The sequence below is a fragment of the Misgurnus anguillicaudatus genome, chromosome 20, assembly GCF_027580225.2.
Source record: "Misgurnus anguillicaudatus chromosome 20, ASM2758022v2, whole genome shotgun sequence".
Classification (NCBI taxonomy): domain Eukaryota; kingdom Metazoa; phylum Chordata; class Actinopteri; order Cypriniformes; family Cobitidae; genus Misgurnus; species Misgurnus anguillicaudatus.
This window is the reverse complement of record NC_073356.2, coordinates 36,691,294-36,713,689: the sequence shown is the minus strand read 5'-3', so window position 1 is coordinate 36,713,689 and position 22,396 is coordinate 36,691,294. Positions and strand designations below refer to the sequence as shown.

Below are 22,396 nucleotides of genomic sequence, written 5' to 3'. Positions count from 1 at the left end.
GCGAGTATAGCTCTGGTGTCAGTAGTAATGCTCTTTAAATATACAGCTGTATTATGTTATGCTCTGTTTGTTACATTTTCTACTAAAAATAAAGTAATGCTAATTAAATATGCCCCTCTATCTGAGCTGCATCAATCACATTGGGATTTATGATGTTGCCACTGCGTCAAAATATTTCTCAAATGGCAGTGCCCCCCCGCCGATGATCCAATGCCCCTCCAGCGTCATTGCTCTGACGCCGACTCTGGGCTGGTAACACATGTAAATCAAATAATTTTTAAAGATTGTGCCAGAACCCAAATGTATTAAACAAATAAACATGCTTCATCAACCAAAACTTTGAATATTTAGGTAGATTTGAAACTTTTTTACTTTAGCTCAAGGGAAAATATGAAGGTGTACTTATTACTTTTATTGAAGTAATGTTATACAGGGAGTGCAGAATTGTTAGGCAAGTTGTATTTTTGAGGATTACTTTTGTTATTGTACAACTACAGTGCTCTTGTTCAATTCAAAATGCCAACAAACCCCCAAACCCGAACATTTAAGTAGTAAAAGTGAAATGTTGGCTTTCTTAAGAGAATATTTCTATGTGTACACACCATTATTAGGCAACTATTAGTGTGCAGAATTATTAGGCAACTAAATGAAAAACAAAGATTTTGCCATCTCACTTGTTTTTTTTCGCCTGTTGAAGTGAGAATGATGAACAAACTCTACATTTGCAGAAAAAACTAATAAAACAATAAAAAATATATATGTATGTGTGGACTCGGTGACCAGTGTAGCCTCCCTTCTTTTCGGTGGCGGTCACGGGCCTTCCATTCGCGGGTTCGGTCAGTTTCTTGATCTGATCTGGACCAACGTTTTGTGCAGACGCAACAACAGCCTCCCAGACACTGTTCAGAGAGGTGTACTGTCAGGGATGGGCAGTATTTCAAATACATGTATTTAAAATACGTATTTGAAATACAAAATAGTATTTTGTATTTTGTATTTTAAAGCCTTTGAAAAAAATGAAATGTAATTTGTATTTAAATACATTTAAGATGAGTATGTTTGTATTTTTAAAATACTCAAAATACTTTGAGCCAGTCAACCAGTCAGGGTGCTGTTTTCATGCATCAACTAGACCAGACACCAGAAACCAGAGTTCAGGTAAGCAAATATATCTGTGCAGCTTTTAGTGGACAATAATTAAAATGATGGAGTGGGGAAAAAGCAAGAGCGATTGAATTATTGGGTGTGATGTGATTTGTGTTATTATAACTGTCGCGAAAGGAAATTCAAATTCACACTTGCACGTTGGCATGCAGTTTAATGCACGACTGAGAGAGTGTGAAACGCTGACAAATAGGCCTACACTTTTGACTTAATGGAAAACCACCATTTTTCAATATTTTACTATGTTCTTACCTCAACTTAAACAAATCAATACATAACTATCTATTTTCAATGCATGGAGGAAGAGCACATAGTTTGCAGAATTTCGACCTCAGCGCGCAGTAACATCTTCACAGGAGTGCTCTTCCGCCATACAAAATAGTTCAAATTTTTTATCCACTTAAAAATCACCACGTTTTATTTTGTGCCACCATACTTACGCGTGTATCTACTCATGTAACAGTCTTTAAATAGGGAAAACATGGAAGTGTTTGGTGGCTTCTAAATTCTTCCCTGTTTGGATCCTAAGGAATAAATTAGACTAGGCTAAATGCTAACACATTCATGACACGCTGTGCAAAGATGAAGTGCACGTATTGAAAAAAGATAGGCATGTATTCATTCATCTAAGTTGAGGTAAGAACATAGTAAAATATTGAAAAACGGTGGTGCTTTCCTTTAAAGGCGCTTTCACACGTGACGTGTGTTCACTTAATGTGTCTATAAATTAAACTTTAAGAGTGCTGGCCTAAATAATTTAAATACATGAGACAAGAAGGAGGCCGCACTATGCATAAATATTTTTTTACGCCGAAACGCGTTTGTGCAAATAAAAGAATATTTATGCATAGTGCGGCCTCCTTCTTATCTCATCTTAAGAATATTAAGATAAAAATATGAAATTGGAATGCAAGAAAAACAGAATATTCTAAATATTTAAAACATAAATAAATACGATAAAATATGCATTTCAATTTTAAACAGGTAATATTGATTGTTCAATGTAAATCCCAGCCTCACAGGGTTTATTGCTTTAGAAAAGTGTTTACTCTGATTGCATCTGTGAGTATGCGCCATGACGCACAGTCATGTTTATAATAGCCACACCTCAGATCTAAACTAGATGTTTCTTGTTTCTGGTTTCAGATGACTTTTTATTTGTACAGCTCTTTTCATTGCATCAGTTTTTGAACAGAGTAATTTAGAGATGCTGGCTTGTTTACGTTAATTTTCTCTCCTCACGTCAGATGTGCAGCTTGTAACTTAGCTTTAAATCCATTTCCAGTGGGATGTATTCTTTCAAACTCTATGTATTTACCATAAAAGTGATGAAAATTTAAAATCGTTACTAAAAAGTGCTGAAAACGAATAAACCCAGAAAGTTTTGGAAAAGTCATTACATTTTTCCAAAGAATGCATGTAAAATATATGTAAGTTTTGATCTTGTGATCAGAAGTCGAGAGAATGCTCGCTCAGGGCTCCCACAGCAATGCATCTCCACCCTGCCCATTGGGCTATCTTGAATTATAGGGAGGACAACAATGTAAATGCTTTTGCATTCTCTCACAGATTATAATCCAGACATCGGGTGTTTAAGTCACGTTTGATTCAATTTTATTTATATAGCGCTTTTCACAATTAGTAATAATTACATATTGAAGTAGCGCATCAAAAACAAGTGATGGAAATGACAAATTTAGAATAAAAATGTGTCCCCATAAATCATGTTAAAAGCATAATATAAAACACACACACACACACACACACACACACACACACACACACACACACAAACGAACGAAGGGTTAATTGCAACACATCTATTTTACAGATTACTAACAAACTGCATGCTTTTGGTCTTTTTGCCAGTGTTACAACAAACTCTTTGTCTATTGCAATTAACTCCACCCATTGAGTAAGTTGTAATATTTGCCTCTCTTTCACTTTTGGTGTATTTGTACGAGACTGGTAAATTCAAAAACTGTTGGGTTGATTTTAATCCATGTTATTGTGCCAAGGCTAGGTAAATATTGGACAGATGTAGATTAATAACATGCCAGCAAATGTTTCGTTACAGTATAATACAGCATGTGTTCTGTCCAATATTTACCCAGCCTTAAAAACAACCTAACATTTTTTAGAGTGAGGTCAGGGCCGGCCCTGTCCAATTTGCTGCCCTAGGCAAGATTTCACCTGGTGCCTCTAGAATCACACACAATTGTGTTCCGAGCATTTTGTTCATAAACTTACACAGAAACAAACTGCACAGCTTTGTCTTGTTTTTCTTTATTTTGAAAATATTTTGGAAACACAATGAAATTTAAACATGGTCTGTGCAACATTATATAAATTCTGCGTCTCGGTCTGATTGTTGTTTCTGTTTTCTTGTTCTTGATGTTCGCTGAATTCTGGGTTTATATTTTAAACTGCTGCTTCAGTGCAGTAGGTGTCATGATTTCTGTCTTATCGACTGTCGTGTGCTCTGCTTTTCTGTGTTTGTTGTGTTTTGTTGACAGGTCACGTTTGCGCGTCTTCACAGGTGATTCCTTTTGCCGTCGATTTCTCACTGAAGTCATCTCATAGCTGTTGCTTGTTGATCGCACAATCGGTTTGCTATTTAAACTCCCTTTGTTCTCTGCTCTTTGCGAGTTTGTCTTTGTACCTCGTCACCCTGTCTTGTCGTGGCTAGTTATCTAATTTTGTTAGAAAGTATTCTCTGTGCTCTCTGCTGTTTTCAAGTTCCAGTTTCCAACCTGAAGCATTCACCAGCATTAAAGGAGTAATCGATTTTACCATAGACTTGTGGATTATCTATATTTCATCTAAGACTTTGCCAGCATTGTGGATTATCTATATTTCATCAAAGACTTTGCCAGCATTGTGGATTATCTATTTCATCTAAGACATTATCTGCATTGTGGATTTACTGTATTTTGCCACCAGTTCTTCATCGAGTGGATTAGGAGTTCAGAAGTTCTCTCCACTGTTGTCCGTTGCCCGGGCTTCCCATTAACTCTGTTCTCTCTCTCTCTCTGTCGCAGCTCCAGCTGCGTTGCTGTTTATAGCGCTGTCCAGCGAGAGTATTGAGGTCGGCTGTCGTTGTCCAACACAGTTAGTTAAATTTCCACGGCGTATCTACATCGCAGGCTGTGCCCAGATTGTCCTTTGGAGTTGGCTGCCTTGGTCCAGCCCAGCTGGTTAAATTCCCACGGTGTTCCTGCATCACAAATGCACACAATGCTTGTTTGATGCTGTTTATAGCAGTACATTTTAATGTTGGGTAGTTAAAGATTGTACTTTAATTTGCTGTCTACTGTGCATTTTATGTTTATGTATGTAAAATGTTGCAACAGTGATCCCTGAATTTGGTAGGGCTCATTATTTAGTGAGATGGGCCTAGGTTATTTAAGTCAGTCTGTGCAGTACACCGGAGGACAGAGGGTCGTGTGTTAAACTTAAGCTTTTTGCTGCATAAAGCATTTTTCTTTGTCGAGGGACTGACAAAGTTGCCACTGATTTGAATGCCTTTGTATGAAATGTTTTGCTCTTGATAATTTTCTTTTTTTTGCACTTTTTTTTAAATTGGTCACTCACGCCATGCTGCGTCATATCGTTGTTATAAACAACTCTTGGAAATGAAGTTTGTGTGATCCAAGCCTTCCTACCACCTCCCCTTGGCCTCACTCGGGGCACACTACGACAGAGCTTTTTAAGACTTGTGTTCAATTTATATTGTTAATCATTTATGACACAGCAAAACTAATGGAAAAAATAAACTAAACATTCTAAACATTTATCTTAAAAAAAGACTATTGACAACTGTGTATTTGGTATTGTAGGTAGATGATGACAACAAGCACATGTTGGCATATGTGGTTCACGGGAATAATCCCATAGACGCAATGCATTTTCTACTGTACAAACTATATATTCTATTCCCCTAACCTACCACAGTCTCTAACACCAATGTCTTTAATCTATAAAAAAGTACCATTTTAGTATGTTGTTACAGAGTTTGTATGGTCTTGGAAAACTGAAAAGTTATGAAAATTTAAAATCGTTTTTAAAAACATAACATTTGCTGATAAACAAAAAAAACCCAGAAAGTTTTGTAAAAGTCACAAAATTTGTCCAAAGAATACATGTAAAATATATTTAAGTTTTGACCTTGCGATCAGAAGTCGAGAGAATGCTCGCTCAGGGCTCCCACAGCAATGCATCTCCACCCTGCCCATAGGGCTATCTTGAATTATACAAAAGTTCTGGTTCTCAAATCTGATTGGCTAAGAGGTGTGCAATATTCTACTGATAACGGCACAGTAACCGCTTCACCTTTCGTATCATTCCGCCACCTAGTGAATGGAGGTCCTCTAAACAGGCTCATCTCTGAATGGAAAAACTGCACACACACACACGGACACACACAAACGCGTTGTTTTGAATCACTCTCCGTGTGTCTCATTAGTTCACTAGCTCGTAAATCAGTGTGTGAATCCCAAGTTCTTATTCCGTCAAAGATCAGCGCTCTTGGATGTTACGTTAAACTTAATGGGAGTAATGTCTTGTCACATCGTGTGGACAATTAACACTTGGAAAGAGGAATGTAAAAAAATTTTTTCTGGAGCTATATCTCTTCCCAGAACGCGAAAACACCGTGGAACTGCAGGTAAGCCCCGCAGCTTTTAAATGTGGACATTGATCATTTACTTTATCGTGACGTGACTATTAAAACATGTTATGAGACATCGCCACTGATATATTTATAAGCAGCATGCAAAAACATCTCTCTGACAATTATAAAAAAAACGTTTTATCTAGTACTGACAAGAACAAAGTTTAATAATAATCGAGTGCTCGCATCGCGTTAAGAGTAAATGGGAAACCAATAGTAACGTTATACAAGAATAGTTTTATTAATTTTTACCTCGCGCCAAAACAATAACAACGCAAAAGACACTAAATATGAATAAAAAAACAAGTAATAGTTTCATCATGACACCAAATACTGCTAATTTGATCTCATTTTGACCATCAAAAACAAACAAGGCCAGCATGAGAGCCAGGGAATCCCTGTCAGAGATGTAGCCCAGAGAGGGCGGTGGTCAGCGGGGCGAGTGAACACTGACGTCCGCTCATGCTTTGGTTCTCATTCGTACCGAATCTCACTAAGCAAACGTTCAAACAGGCGCTATCTTTACTAATCGATTGTAGATTTAAATATAATAAATATATATTCTCGACTGAACTAATCTTAAAACTACACTTTGTGACCAAGAAACGGTAATATAAAGAAACGGCTTTTCCGTCCATTGAGTTGTTATGAGATTCAAAGCAACCAAAAGTGTTACCTGTCATTCTGGCCGCCCTTAAAATCCGTGGCGGAAGAAGTACTTCTCAAACAAAGAGGCTTTTAAAATAACTCCGTTGTTGTTTTCTAGTTTTCGTTTTTCAAACGTGTGCCGTCGTCGAACTGTTGTATAAAAGCAATATCGCTCTCGGAGTCGTGTGATATAGCTCTATATCATCACGGCTGTGGCCTAATCACAGCCGTGATGATATAGAGCTATATCACACTCCTACTCGAGCGATATTGCTTAATTATAGGGAGGACAACAATGTAAATGCTTTTGCATTCTCTCACAGATTGTAATCCAGACATCGAGTATTTAAGTGACGTTTGAACATGTGCTTGCGTTTACTTTCACTTACACTTATGAACGAAGCAGTGTCGTGAGCAATGCGGTCCCCCCTGGCAATTCGGTCTCCCCTAGGACCCCCGCGTGATTCCACTGGCTGTTAGCGCCTTACAAAATCACGTTATGATTTATGTAGTTAGAACGTTTGTTAAAATTACAATTTATGTCTTTTAAATTATATGTTTCATATAGTAGTATATAAATAAGGCTAGGTGGGAGATCTACACATTGCTTGTGTCATTTTATTATTTAGATTATTATACTGTACCCTTTCCACTTTTGTACTCTGTAAAGTTAATAAATTACTTATACAAAACATGATTACTGCATAGCTGAATCACAAATTAAAATTATAATTTATAAGCACTGATTATAAGCACAATTAAAAGTACTGACGTGTCTGCAACATGAATATTAGTTTATTATATTATTGTTTTGGCTATCTTTTATTTAAAAAAAGTTGTATGCTTCTATTTTGTACAACATAATTAGCTTGCTAGTCCGCTAAGGCAGACAAGCCGTGTGTCTCAATCAGCTCCCTTGTTCAGTACTCAGGGCACTGATCAGGGAGTCGGCCATTTTAAGGGCTGTCTCAATCGCAAAATCCGTTCAGTGCACTGGAACGTTCGTTCCCTAAAAATTCCCACAATGCAACGCAAAAACCAGTGAGCATCGATGGTCCCTAGCCGTTTCTCAATACCAAGTACGCCAAACTCGGACTTGTGTCCTTCGTAGTTCGAACTTGCAAGTTCAGACTCGGAAGAACGAACTCCTGACGCGAAATGCATTCTGGGAAACTTCGCTGTCATAAGTCCACACAAGTCTCCTCTGATGCATCCTCGATAAAATGGGCGGATCAAGAACACATCCGGGGATTTTATGTGAACTTGGGCTTGATGCGAACTGTACAGAAAGCTGTCATTAGCCATGTTTCCTAGGGCTGTGATGATACATTGTGTTTCCCATTAAGAATACCTGTCTGAAATCTAAACTCCCTATGAATTTGAGTCATTTATAATGTGCATTTTAAAAAGAAACACTCTGCAAACGTAATCATTCAAAATATTCTTTATTATCATAAAAATACCTGAAGCAATTTGAAAAACAGCGATATAAATATGCCTCTAGAGATTTCCTGGAATAGCTTTAAATGGGACTACTTCTGCGGCACAAATGGAGTTTCTTCACGAGAGCGCCCTTTGGCTTTTGGGTGTGACCGAATTTTTACCGTAATTCATTAAAATTCATTCATTTAGAATGTGCATTTGCACAATTAATCATCACAGCCCTAATGTTTCCATCACCATCATTTTATTCAATTCAATTGTATTTATATAGCACTTTTCACAATTAGTAATAATTGCACATATTGAAGTAGTGCATCAAAAACAAGTGATGGAAACGACAAATTTAGAATAAAAATGTGTCCCTATAAATCATGTTAAAAGCATAATATAAAACACACCCATGCATGCACGCACGCACGCACGCACACACACACACACACACACACACACACACACACACACATATATATACACACACACACACACAGAGATGATTCTGATATGCCAGTATTTGCATTTGCAAGCTTTATTAAAGATATGTTTATACACCACCTTTTCAATTCATAAAATTTGCTTAATACAGATTTTCGAGAAAAGCATTATTATTCTAAATTCTCAGGAATTTGATCTGCCAACCCATAACCTGCTCTGCTTTGAACAAAAAACTTTTAGCTTTAATTTTGGAGAATATGATGCATTGCTAAAGATGATATCAAATTAACCAATAAATCAAAGTAAAATTCAGCATACACAGGAATGCAGAGGTAATATTATTGCAATCGTGTATTATTGTAAAACAGTGGCATGCATGTATTCTGCAGAAAGTTTTATAATTAAGGCTTATTTTAAAAATTATTCTGTCGATACCAGCATGTTGGAAATGCCTTGAAGGATAATGTCATTAAGGATATAAAGGATAAACTCTGTAACATATTGTAAAAAAGGATGACATTTGTTGTGACATTCTGATGCATTTAGTATTGGTTTAAATTGAGATGCATTCAACCTGCAGTTGTTGCAAACAGCTCAACTGTTCCTATTTTTTTCTTCAGGTACTCTTGTACAACCTTCAGGCTCTTGAGTTTGATTTCAGTCTTTTTATCTGCTTTGTTTTCAGCCCAAAACCCTCTAGAGTATAGTGTTTCTCTGTTAAAGCAGCAAAATGCCGTCCACACGAGTGTTGGTATGTTTACTCTGTTATGCATCTTATTATTACCAGCTATAGCTCCTGTCAGCACATACGCAACAATGTTGTTATTGTTATCACGACAGTTACTGTCCATGTCTTCCTTCGTTGTATTTTCCACAAGACTCCAAAGTCCTTTTCTGAAGTCCTCTTTCAGTGGCACACTGTTGGTCAGTGTTAATGTAGATTCAGCGGTTTCATTATCAGCTGCGTGACTTATAGGAAACAAAGCACCGGGGGTACACTTATGTGTATTTCTCCTTATCCAGTAGTCTTGATTTCTAGCCTGTTTGACGAATGGCTCGCTCATTTCAGCACCTAAAGGTTCAAGCTAGAAAAGAAGACAGACAACAGAAATAAAGACAGGGTTATAAAACAACATCACATAAAAATATGTTACTCTAAAATATATAAAAAAATAAAAACAAACCTGCGACTCAGTCATCCAAAGTTGTCCCGTCTGTCCCAGTGTATTTGTTGTCTGGTATGTCCCGGTGTATTTGTAAGCAGAGAAAACGGGAATCTTGTTTGTTGTGGTGTACAGCGTTGCAAACCTGACCGTGTTGTTATATGTCTGACAAATTATTTCGTAAGAATCATTCTGTGTGACTGAATCATTCAGAATGTCTTGGAAAACTGGAGCTTTTCCTCTGAAAAAGAAGTCACCGCATTGGGTGATATTGTTTTCAAGTTTACAGATGATGACTGGAAAACTCAGCACACAGATGACGCTCGCAACAAACAGCCGCATTCTCAAATGTGTTCACGTTAAAGGCAACGCTGAAATGACTAAACACAAATGTCTCAATGATAACAACCTCTTTTGGTTGACGCTCCTCCTTTGCACACTTAAATATTTTAACACACACACACACACACACACACACACACACACACACACACACACACACACACACACACACACACACACACACACACACACTGGTTTCCATGTTTTGTGGGGACATTCCATAGACGTAATGCATTTTATACTGTTCAAACTGTATATCCCCTTACCTACCTCATTCCCTAACCCCAACCATCACAGAAACCCTTCTACTTCACATTTTTAAGAAACATCATTCTGTTTGATTTATAAGCTTGTTTCCTCATGGGGACATCAAAATGTCCCCACAAGGTCACAAAAACACTGGTATTCCTATCTTTGTGGGGACAATTGGTCCCCACAACGTGATAATTACCTGGTACACCTTATTCCCTATAACTCAAATGTCACTTAGGCAGAGCTTTACACATCCCATCCAGCACAAGTCTTCTCAGCTTGACGTGCTGCCATTTCTGATAATGGTCTGTGATTGATTGATAGTTCAAAGATTGATCATTAAATTAACATTGTGTTGCTTTATAAAAAATAAACATATAAATTAATCCTACTACGATGAATGAAACCATACTCTAGAAAAATTTCTTGTTGCACTTAAATATTTCAGTTGAAACTTGAATTTACAATTCCTTTCAACTTTCTTGACTAGTGAGTAAATTGCGATAAATTATAAAAATTAAGTTAAATTATCTTATTATATTTTATAGCAACTCCTCACTAGTCAAGAAAGTTGAAATTAATTGTAAATTCAAGTTTCAAATGGAATATTTAATTTCAGTAACTTCAATATGAAGTATTAAAGTAAATGCAATTTTATTTTTATTTTTTCAAGTTTTTAAAAAAAATTAAGTGAATCAAAGGATTTCTACATTATACTTTGGGAATTTTAAAGACTGTTATAAAGATGTGGCATTTTAAATTGTCATCATGCTATTAAAGCATGTGTATGATGTAAAAGTGTCTGAACACAATGTGGGTTGGATTTTTTTCTGAGCTCTTTTCGATCGTTAAACTGCGGCAGAGCTCTGGTTTGTCTAAAATACAAAAGTGCTGCATTTGACTGGTTTGACTAAAATAAAATTATTTGTATTTATACATATTATTAATATTGTGTATATGAATTGTTGGCCATGGATTTTGCGTATTATACTTCAACATACTGCATACATATATTCGTTTTTTATGTAATAAATACATGTTCATAATCAGTCATATGAGTCCATATTGATATACAAATTTTTATTGCAGAAAAGACAGTATACACACAATCTCATTTATTACATGTCTTTATTTCAAAATAAGTCAAAATGTATTTTGAATAGTGCCTTTTTCATTTTGCATTGTTTCAAAGCAGATTTTTGATGATTTACAGTACATATAAGTATATGCTTAGCATGTGTTAAGAAACATTTTATAGTAAAATAATTTTGTGTTAAGTTAATTGCAGGATGATTGTAAGATAGAAGAGCTAAATTAAACCATTTGATGGGTAACACTACTCGCCTAAATTTAAAGGAGGCTCACTGCCACTGCCTTCTGGTGAAATGTGAATATTTGTGTTTTTACAGTTGTTGTCAAATAGTTGTGTGATATTCACCCATTGTTCACTCAGGAATTCTTGTAATTCCTCCAGACTTCTTTCACTGATTGTGACATTTTCGTTTATATTTTCCTCTACATTTGCACCCCAGTAAGCTTGTGAGGACCATGAACTCGAGGTGCTGTTAAAGCAGCAGAAAGTCATCCACATGTATGATGGTATATTCACTCGGTTGTTTTGTGTAATGTTACCAGGTACAGCTCCTGTTAACACGTGGGCCAAAACTTTATTTTGATCTTTTTTATCACGGCAGTAGTTACCCATCAACTCTATCGCCTTTTTTTCCATGCGACCCCAGCTGCCGTTATTAAAACTGATCTTCTGTGGCACAATGTTGGTCATTGTGAATGTAGAGCGAGCTGTGACATTATCACCTGAATAACAGCAGGGAAACAAGTGACCGCGACTCATGTTATAAGTTTTATTGAAGTAGTCTTCATCTGTAGCTTGATTTATATATGTCACACCCATCTGATCATTGGAGATTTCCAGCTATAACATAAAACAATGGTTAGTAGACTAACAGGAGATTAGATTTCAGGTATTTTTTGTCAACATTTATATCAAATAAATCAAACTAACCACTTGATGGTTAAACTATAAAATTAATACAGTAAATTTATAATAATATACAAATATTATTAGCTTTTTGAATAAAGTTAATGCATCTAGTCTGTAAATGACAGCAGATACAAGGTATAAAATAAAGCATTATGCATTATAAATACTGAATAATAATCTTCTTTAAATTATTTGATGCAAATGCCACACGTCACCGTCCAAAATGAGATAATGATATTAATTGAATGCTCTTGGCATGTATTATACGATCATCAGATATTTTGCTTAAAATCCGCTTAATCCCGGATTCAGGCTATACATAAATACAAATTTGTTGGCAAGAGTCTGATAAAATGCTTATTTACAAGAAAACATGTCAGAAACACTTAAAGAGTTTTGCATTTGAGCTCCTCGTATTCAGTAGAAGAGCAAGAAATAACAAATAAACTATAGTATGAAGATTACCTGAGGCTCATTCATCCATTCAATATCTGGTCTCTTGATGATCTTTTTCCCAGTGAATCTGTAAGCTGAGAAAACTGGAATTCTTTTTGTTGTGTCGTAGAGCGTTGCAAATCTGTACTCGCTCTCATATTTTTGACAGATGGTTTTGTATGGATTATCCATGAAGTGCGAATTGTTCAGAATGCCAGGAATCACTGGAGGCTGTCCTTCATAAAAAAACTGATTACACTTACTGAAGTCTGTAACTTCAGAGATGACGGATGGACAGATGAGCAGTAACAGCACTGAGACGTTCATGATAAACAACATCTTCATCTGACTTCACTCTCAACTCAATCACAAAGCAGAAATAAAGCAGAAATTCCCTTTCCTCAACTCTTAAACACTTTAGTCACAGACACAAGCAGTGTTTAACTCCACCTACTCACACACCCCCCAAAAAATTTTTTTTCTACATTTCTACATCATTGGATTTTTCAGTGCATTTTGTCACCCTGTTGGTTTGTTTATGGGAGACTGCTGTCATTAACTTTCTGACTATATAATCTTAAAGCTCCAGTGTGTACTTTTTTTAGTTAATTCTTAGCAAAAACCCATGTTTTCTTCCAAAAGTATGTGCTCATTCATGTGTAATTCCTTCCACCCCACTAATCAAAGTATTCTCGTAAGTGTAGAATCTGCTATTTAAAATACATACGATCGAGTCGCTCTCTGGCTGAATCCATGTTGTGCCTCCATCTTTGAAATACATTCGCCGATGAGGGACATTCCTGAAATTCCAGCTCCACCTTTCGCGCTTTCAGAGTACACTCAAGCTGGCCGCGAGCTGAAGCCTACGGAGGTTGCAGGTGTAGGCGGTATACGTCATCAAGACAGTCTTATTTCAGAATATTAACAATTATAAATCTGACATTTATTCTTAGTTAATTGTAAATTGATGTAATATGCTTATGACTTTCGTATGTAATTCTAATTTAATTTAAATAAACCAGGCTTGTTGACGTATGCAGCCCGGATATGCGACCTGCGTTAGACTGAATCCTTCGGCCGCACGCCGAAGATAAACCTGCGATCTAATGCTTTGATTTGAAAGCCTGTTGAAGAACTATTCTCGAGGACATTAAAACAAGTCGCCAAGGAAGCGAAACAGGGATTTTAAACGACAACGCGACAGGAAAAACATCAAGACCAAAGTCAATATTGGAGTTAGTTTTCCAAGATGGGGCTCATTGGACAATGAAGTTGCTAGGTTACTTCACCACAGGTAATTCAGCATATTCGTTTACATCTATATACAGTCTATGTTGTAAACTTTAAGTTTTATAGTTCTTTGGCTAACTATAGCATGGGTATGCGTAACACTTGTTAGTGTAAACATGCATGTGGTTTAATGTCTTGGAACAGCCACACGCCGTCTCTCCGCCCATTTATGTAATCTGAGGTACTGAGATAAATGTTTTTCATCTTTTCTGACCTCTAACACAAACACACGGTGTACAGCGCTATTTTTAGCCTTTCATTGATAAAAGCGTCTGATCTGCGCGTATTTCGTTTCATTTTACAAGCGTGTGAAAGTTGAGCGATCTTATTTCACCAATATCAGAGAAAGCTCTTACATATACACAGACATGTAATGTTTACTTAAACATAAGCATTGGACTCTGACATATTAGTTCGTGTCCATTTAAACCTGTCATTACTCCAGCTCATGATTAAATGACAGGAGAGGGACTCGTCCACAAACCATCTCCTCAGTAATCTGAAGAGAAGCGGTCGAAAATGGACAAAAAGAGACGGATTTAAACACCAAGTGTAAACGTAATGTGTCTCTCTCGTCCACTTGTGATCTGATCAATGAAAACACATCTTAATACCAAGTTTAACAGCCCGTGTGATATTGTCCTCGCGTCGATGAAAAAAGGAGTGTCTAAGCTACGTTTATGGTTGCTTTTTGTATGTGATTTTAAGCGGACATATCATGACAATCAGACTTTTTCCATGTTAAACATAAATCTATGTGCTTTGATGGATCACACGCAAATGACATTGCAAATTGTTCATTTTTTTTCATTGCTTTTGCTTTGTAACTACTGGAAGCCATGTTAACCTTGGCATGACACGGCCGGGCCACCGTACGAGTTAAAACGCGTTCCGAATGGGGGGGGCTAGAAAGTAAAATTCAGTTGGTTGTCATATAGACTTTCACCGCTTGATGGGAGTAGATCCTACACAGTGGAGCTTTAAAGATTTCACTATTTTTACTTGTTTCAGTAACTGTTAAAGTACAGCACATGGCACAATTGCAAATGCTTTTATGTACGTATTGCTCCTGTCACAGGGTGACTTAGGGCGGAACCAAAAAGAGAGAGGAGAGGTTCCGCCCGGACAGAATTTTTAAAAGCACCTTTCACTTCCCAATCTCCCTGGCTGTTTCTCAATATGCGTTCTTCAGCGATCTTGCGTCCTCGTGTCCTCGCTATACGTCATCATTAACGGTCGAAGTTCATTCCAATTCTCAAGAACGCAAGGACAGAGGACGCATGAAAATACCCGGATGTGTTCTTGATATCGAGGATGCATCGAGTGCAGACTTGCTGAAATCGCTTTACGCCCCAGAAGTCATTGCGGCAAAACTTCCGAGTTCGTTCTTCCAAGGTCGCCTGGCAAGACCAATCTCCACGAGGACGCAAGTCCGTTCTTTGCGTTCTTGGAATTGAGAAACAGCCCCTGGCAACACAAATCAGGAAGAAACGAGCCACAGGTGCAGCCAATTTATGTAGCAGCTCTGATTAGAGGAAGAAATGAGGACAGGCCACATAAATGGAGCTGTAGCAGCACACAGGAGGAGAGTTGTTTTGGGCATGAGCTCCTTTTTACAGCCTAGGGCAGACTGAACCACACGCCCCGTCCTTGGAAGAGCCGGAGGGCGCCGTTGATCCACAAGAGCGCTTATAGCTAGTGATGGCCAAATGAAGCGTTTCGAAGCATTATTGCTTTCCGATACAATTGTGTCGAAAATGGTTCATTACTCGAAGCTTCAATCAAACAGAAAATGCACACCACCATCTGCTGGTGAAGTAAATGTAATGCAACAAAGCTGACAATGCGAGTAGGTTAAAGGGGCCGTGAATTGGTCGATTTTATTGCTTTATGACGTTGATTGATGTCTACTTATGCATTTCGCGTTGTTTTTACATTCAAAAACATCAAAAGCAATAAGTAATAGGCTATTTTGTAACATGGATTAGTGGCTGTCTTGAGAAATGGTTTGTTTGAAGGGGCGGGCCGCATTGAAGACCTGAACGTAAACACCCACTGCTATGATTGGACAGCTTCATTCCCCGTCATTACATGTAGGGAAATGTGATAAAAATAGCAGCCGAACACAAATATGTTTGAGACACAAAAGATTCTGGGTGCTAAAGATGATACACATAAATGACAATACGTATATTAAAGTAGAAACAAAACTCGACGTGACTAAATTACCGTATAAAACACAGTAAGCGTGCATCCGAATCTAAACTGCGTCTAATAAATCCTTATCAATAACTTTGTATATTTCTATTGTGCTTGTGAGGTTGCTTTTACATTCACGTAATGTTAAATACCACAGTTATATGATAAAAAATAAGCTTTGTTGAGTGTTTGACCTTTCAAACGCAACTTGCCTAAATTACCGTATACAACACAGTAAACGGGCATCAGAATCTAAACTGCGGTTGATAAATCCTTCCTTATAACTAACTTTGTATATTTCTACCTTTAAATTACAGTCGTATTGTTAAGTGTTGTACCTTTATTAATCGTTTAATGTTTTTAGTAAATTAAAACAGTCAACAAACGTATTTAGACACGGATGTTACAACAGGACATATCAAGCAATCTCTTTTAACAAAGCAATAGTGAAACGCAGTAACTTAAATAAAGTAAAATGTCTTACTGTGAATTATACTGCTGTGTCATTGTTGTCAGATCCAATATAAGTGGTGCTTCTGACTGAGTCTCTCTGCAAATCCAGCATTGACTTCTTTACAAATGAATCCATGTCCACAACGTTAACAAACGCTCCCCACACGAGCTGTAACTTCTTCAAAAGCAAACTTTATCCAAGCATATTGCTAATGTTAAGTTCCAAGCCTCCGAATTGAAGTATTTAGCTTCTGTGTTGTTCCCATGGTTGTTCCCGGTTGTGAAAATGCGTTTCCATGGTATCATAACAGATCACCGCGTCAAAATAAAAGTCTCTCAGAAAAAAATGTATTTAAAAAGTCATTTTGGTTAAATTTGTCAATTTTTAAAGACATGTTTACTTACTGAGACACACGTGTCACGCAAAGCTGTGGGCGGGGCTACAAAAGTAGACTTGTCCTTTTGGTTATGGGGAGGTGTTTCAATTCTACTTTGACGTCATAGATTTCCGAATTTTTCACTGGAGTGTTTAGCTGGCTTGGTGCCAAAGACGGTTATATTTCAGTAGCACGGACGTTTTCAGTTCTGAAACTTGCAGGATGTTCATTTAAGTATGATGACCTCTTATATAACAAATTATCAAGTTAAAATTGAGTTTTTGATTCACCGCTCCTTTAATGTACCCGCCCCATTTGGGCTGTCAGAGCTTTGACACTGTGTTCATGTTTCAAACCCTAAATAAAACATTGAAAATGAGATGTGTTTGTGTGTGAATATTTAGCCGTAGAATACAGCACTCTACAACTTACTATAACTGGACATTTATGTATTTAAAAATGTATTTATAATGTGGCAGAGGGCAACTGGACAGGGCTTGGACAATGTGGAGGGTATTCATTAAATGATGTGGTTTTATTCAGAAACATAATTCTATATTAATTATAATATAATTGTATATTTTTTAATAATTTTATAATATAGCCTAATAGGCTATACATTTGGTGATGTGGGCGATTTCTTTCTTTTTTTAACAAATTCACCAGCTTTGGAGAATATTTTCTCACATGAAACAGATGATGCTGGAGTACACAAAAATTGTTTAGAAAGCTTTTCTATGGTTTGGCTTCACTTGTGTGGAAAATAAAGCCGCCAGTTTCAACCCTGTCAACGCCGGATTGGGCTATCAAAGCAGTCGTGTGGTTCACTAGAGAAATGAACCAGTGTGTTTGCTTCAGACGTCGTATTTCACGTGACTAGTGACGTAACGATACAAGCTCCGAAGCAGTGGTTCATTGCAAGGACTTTTCGAGTCTGAAGCAAGCATCGAAGCTTCGGTGTCAAACGTAACATCACTACTTATAGCGAGAGGAAAGAGTGCGGCAGCCAGGAGAGGCGAAAAGGACAGGGCTGTGAGTTAAAGGAGCACTACACCGGAGGCTTCTTTTTTGAAACGTTGATCCGTTGAGACCTTTTGGGCTGGAACTGTTGATTGGGAAGTCATCGCGAACCTTAAAGGTTGTGAGGAGAACGAACACATGACGGATTGAGACGAAGTGAAAAAGGGGATTTAAGACGGCATCGCTGTGAGTACCTAGATCTAGCTGAAAGTATCTTGTGTATTGACCTGGCTTATGTTAACTCCCTCCAGGAGAAGGAGGACGGCCCTACCCCTAACAGAGCATGGTGGGTGAGCCGAGGAAATACTTACCGAAGCAGACACAACAACGACACCACTAGCTGGGCCGCATATTTCCATCGCCAAATCTGAACTAAGCGAAGTGAAGGAAGACGGGCGTCTTTTTCGTACACTTGGAGTGGTGGGTGAGTCTTTGTGCTGTGGAAACCTTTATTTTTGATGTGGTGCTGTATATTGCTGTGGGTTGCGGTGTATTGCTGTGTGTCTTGTCAGATTAACCCCCGCCTTCACGCACTTCGTCGAGAGAAGACAAGGAGGCTGCTGGCTATAGCTCTGTTCAGTACAGCATACGTTGTGAGCGTGCTTCGGGCCTCCAGAAATAGTACGGTGCCCAGAAACGATTTTCCCCCGTCTAGACATCGGGCGGATGTGAAGAGTGGCGGTGAAGAGCCGAGGAAACAGCAGAGGTGTGAGTATGATTTTGGGCTATTATTATTGACGTTTTCGATTGTATAAACATTGTTGTTGCAGAGAGAGAGGTGACGTAATTCCATCGTCCCGTGGCCTCTACAAAGGGGCGCCCCTGTCCAGAGTTCGAACGCCTGACGGCAACGAGGAAAGGGCAGCGCTCGGCCCGGTGAGACGTTGGGATATTCCACCCCTCTGCCACCATCGAGCGGTCGTGAGGATTCGCCCCCGACGCCACCTAAGAACTACCTACCCCATCGCACGTCGCGCCGACTGCTGTAAGTCCGCCACTGCTGCCTGTGTGCCTATTAATCCCTTAAGCTGTCGATCCATAGAGACGGAGCATGCACTGTATCCGGTAGACTTGTGGGGAAGAACCTGAGGAGAAACCGAGCAAAACCTGTACTTACGGTACGCTGAGTCCAGTCGAGAGGTGAGAGCCATCTTAAAGCAAACTAACTGTGCTTCGGTGTCCAAGTCGATACCTGTGGAGAGAAGGAAAGGAGTAGTGAGTAACCTGACGAAAATTGTGTAACTACAAGGGAGAGCCTCCCCGAGGAAGATTCAGGTACGCGACCAATAAAATAATCCCCCACACTCATACTGGTTCTGATTCTGCCTCCAGGAGGAAGGAGCGTGCCATGGATTATCAAGGCCAGGCCGGAGCCTGAGTCCCACGCCCCGGACCCCCGTTGGCCCCTTGCTTCCCGTCATCCCCCGGCTGAGGCCCACCTGGAGGGCAGAGCTAGGTTTAGTTTTAATCCCCCTTTCCCTATTCCCCAAGACATTTTAAATATTTAAATTCAATAAAGATTGTTTTATACTTACCTGTTTTCATGTTGTTTGGTCATTGGGTTGGCTTTGGGGACCTCCTCGGGGTGGAAGTTGAGAAGGGGCGTGGCTTTAGCCTAGAACAGCCAGCCCCTGGCTGTGACACTCCTGTTCTTAGTACATTACTGGTTTAGTACATTAAATTAAACCTTAGTATTACTTTGTATCAGGGAAATAAATGTGCAATAATTCATGCATTTTAACAATGATGTTTTTCTTATTTTTCTGTTTTCTGTTATTTTTTAATCCATGTAAAGCTGCTTTGTAACAACCCGAAAGAAAAGTTATTTGAGAAGCGCTATAAATGAACTGAGCTGACCACACACACCACACAGTTTTGCTAAATGATGTCAGGCTTTTACTGTTAATGATTCATTCACACTTACTTTACCTTTAGCGTGCATTATCGTGTTTGTAATTTTGCACTTTAATTTAATTCAATTTTATTCCTATAGCACTTTTCACTATTGTTTAAAATCATAGGACAACAAAGTAGCAAAGACTAGTGGCTAAGATTAAACCATATGTAATGGTTTTGTCTTGTGCTCTGTTGTTTAGCTCTTTTATTTCGAAGTCATGTCTCTGGTCTTTTATTTTGATATCATGTCACACTTCACACTTCACTTCCTGTTTGTATTGTATAAAGCCTCTTCATTCACCATCACACCTTGCTAAGTATTGTTAGTGTAACAGTGCATACCGAGCGTTTTGTCATTGTTTCATGGTTCTTGTGTTTATGTGTTCATGTTCATGGTTTTGACCCCCTGCCGGCATTTTGGATTGTGTTTGTGGATTACCCTTTGGACTTGTTTGCCTGCCCTTCTGGGATATTTTAATAAACTTCTCTGCATATGGATTCGTCTCTCGCTCTCACTCCCTTTTTGTAAGCAGCCCGCGTTACACCGTACTAGTGAGTAAAGTAATAATGTAATGTATATGTAGCATAACATAGTTAGTTGAATAAAACTCCTAAAAGAAAAAGAGACCCTTAAGAGAGAGCCTGACTTAGCTGATCCTATAGATACTGTATATTGAATTCATTATGAAACATTTTACAAAAATTAAAGGTTTTAATAATTTTAATTAAAAGTTAAAGGAAGTGGTTAGTTGTCTCTATGGGGGCAGATGTAACCATGCAAAGGCATTCCCAAATCACTAGGAAAGCTTTAAAAAGGAACAATTGTTAGAATATATAGAAAACGATTGTTAGAAAGACTCAGCACATATTTAGAGAACAAAGCCTGTAAATCCAAAATGGTTTCAAGCACATAAGATTGTATTAGATCATTTATTTTAAATGATAACTAAGAAACTATGTGATGCAGTGGGTTTCTTTCAGTACAGTAGTCTTCACTACAGAGTCAATGAATATTTATTTTCACAAATGAACATCATCTTGGTTTCACAAGATGCATCAAACCAAGAGTCTAGAAAGTATTTCAGATATCCCAGACAAGCACAGTCCTCATTGCCCGCGTTATCCGGCTCACTCCCATATTTCTTCTTAAACCAGAACCTTTAAAAGTCAATAGAGAAAATATATTTCATTCACAGTAATATTTGAAAGAGAACTAAATGGTCTAACAGAAAGTATGATAATGACATATCTAAAAGTTTCAGAAAATGAAATGCAATAAATCTGTGATACGAAAACCTGATGATCTAAGTTAAATGAATGATATTTCAATTTAATCAGTTATGACTTTTGGAAGTATTAAACTTTGTTCAATATCCTATATTCTTTATTTGACATGTTTACATAAAAATTTTGATTTAATAAAAGTAAAGTAGAGTACAGAGGTCTTACTGTACACCAGTTTCATTAAGAGTTTGGTTATTCAGCCAAACCCATTGACCCTCAATGTCCACATCATTAAGACCGATCCAGTGAGTCTCTTTAATTTTAGACACCAGGAAATCCTAAAGTTGAACATTGAGTTATTTTAAACAGTTTTTTCCTTATGGCTAATGCATGTAAACAACTTAAAACTATTTCTTTCTTATCAGACTCACTTGTACAGCTTTGCTGTTGATGGTGACCAGATGAGCTTTTGATGCAGCACATAAATCACGAGCCTCAAACCATGTCTGTGTTTCAGAAGAGAAGAAATAACACTTTCCAGCGTATGATGTCCAGCCCTCTTCACAAAGCTTACAAGATGAAGCACTGAACTCTGAAGCACAACATTATAAACATATATATATATATAATATAAAAAACACTAAAGGGAAACATAAAGGGAACAGACTTCGACAGAACACCGGCATGTGTGAAACTCTGAGAGACTGCCACCTAGTGGTGACTGCTTTTCTTATGCACAGCTGTGCTTGTGGAGGCCCTGTCCCAATTGGCACACTTTCAGTCTCGTGGCCTTAGTGTAAAAGTTTAAAGGTTGTTTTGATTTAGTAACATTTCTTTGTCATTTTTATTTGGGATTTGCAGTATTTCATTGTACTACACTGTAAAAAGTTTTTTGCTCCCTTAAATTTTTTTATTTTAGATTAAATCAAATTTGCTTAACTGTTCATTTCAACATACTATTTTAAATTTCAGCCACACTTTTACTAAATCAACTTAAGTTAGGTAATTTCAAAGTGTTTCGCAACAATTACTGAGTCTGACTGATCAACATGACTGACATTTCATATCTGATCTCCCCTACAGGTCACAGAAAGAGTCAGACCCACTAATGAGAAAACAACACCTGATATTAAAACAAGCAGAGAAAAGTAAGTGAAACTAAACAAAATATTAACACTTACATATTCCACTTACCAGTACAAGAGTACAGACAGTCTTTAACTTTGTTGTATTTGCCTAAAAGCTCCATCTCATTGGCTGATATACAAGACTCTAGCAAGAGAAATGTAGTTTTGAGAAAAGAGGTATGGTTAGATAGTTATATAGACATCTTTTAATTTTTGTGGAAGTTATGTTTTATTTACTATTGCAAGCAATATGCAAT

At 37.7% G+C, this 22,396-nt stretch overlaps 2 protein-coding genes and 1 long non-coding RNA gene across 3 annotated transcripts in view; all 3 read right to left on the bottom strand.

Annotated features, from left to right (window-relative positions):
• The window catches only part of ggcta (gamma-glutamylcyclotransferase a), a 439,956-nt gene that overhangs the window by 230,494 nt on the left and 187,066 nt on the right, over positions 1-22,396 (bottom strand). The window lies entirely within an intron of this gene.
• Positions 9,375-10,078, bottom strand: LOC141351349 (uncharacterized). The gene is made up of 2 exons (XR_012359576.1): positions 9,544-10,078; positions 9,375-9,444 (listed from the first exon to the last, which is right to left on the bottom strand). It is a non-coding gene; the product is annotated as an uncharacterized lncRNA (long non-coding RNA).
• On the bottom strand, positions 11,198-12,947 carry LOC129454823 (endonuclease domain-containing 1 protein). The gene is made up of 2 exons (XM_073857968.1): positions 12,584-12,947; positions 11,198-12,049 (listed from the first exon to the last, which is right to left on the bottom strand). The coding sequence occupies exons 1-2, from the start codon at positions 12,896-12,898 to the stop codon at positions 11,453-11,455; spliced, it is 912 nt and encodes a 303-aa protein (XP_073714069.1). The 5' UTR covers positions 12,899-12,947; the 3' UTR covers positions 11,198-11,452.

Coding starts and splice junctions, on each gene's coding strand:
- LOC129454823 (XM_073857968.1), bottom strand. CDS start 12,898: ATGAAGATGTTGTTTATCATGAACGTCTCAGTGCTGTTACTGCTCATC. Junction 12,050..12,583: donor AATGGATGAATGAGCCTCAG/GTAATCTTCATA, acceptor TTTATGTTATAG/CTGGAAATCTCCAATGATCA.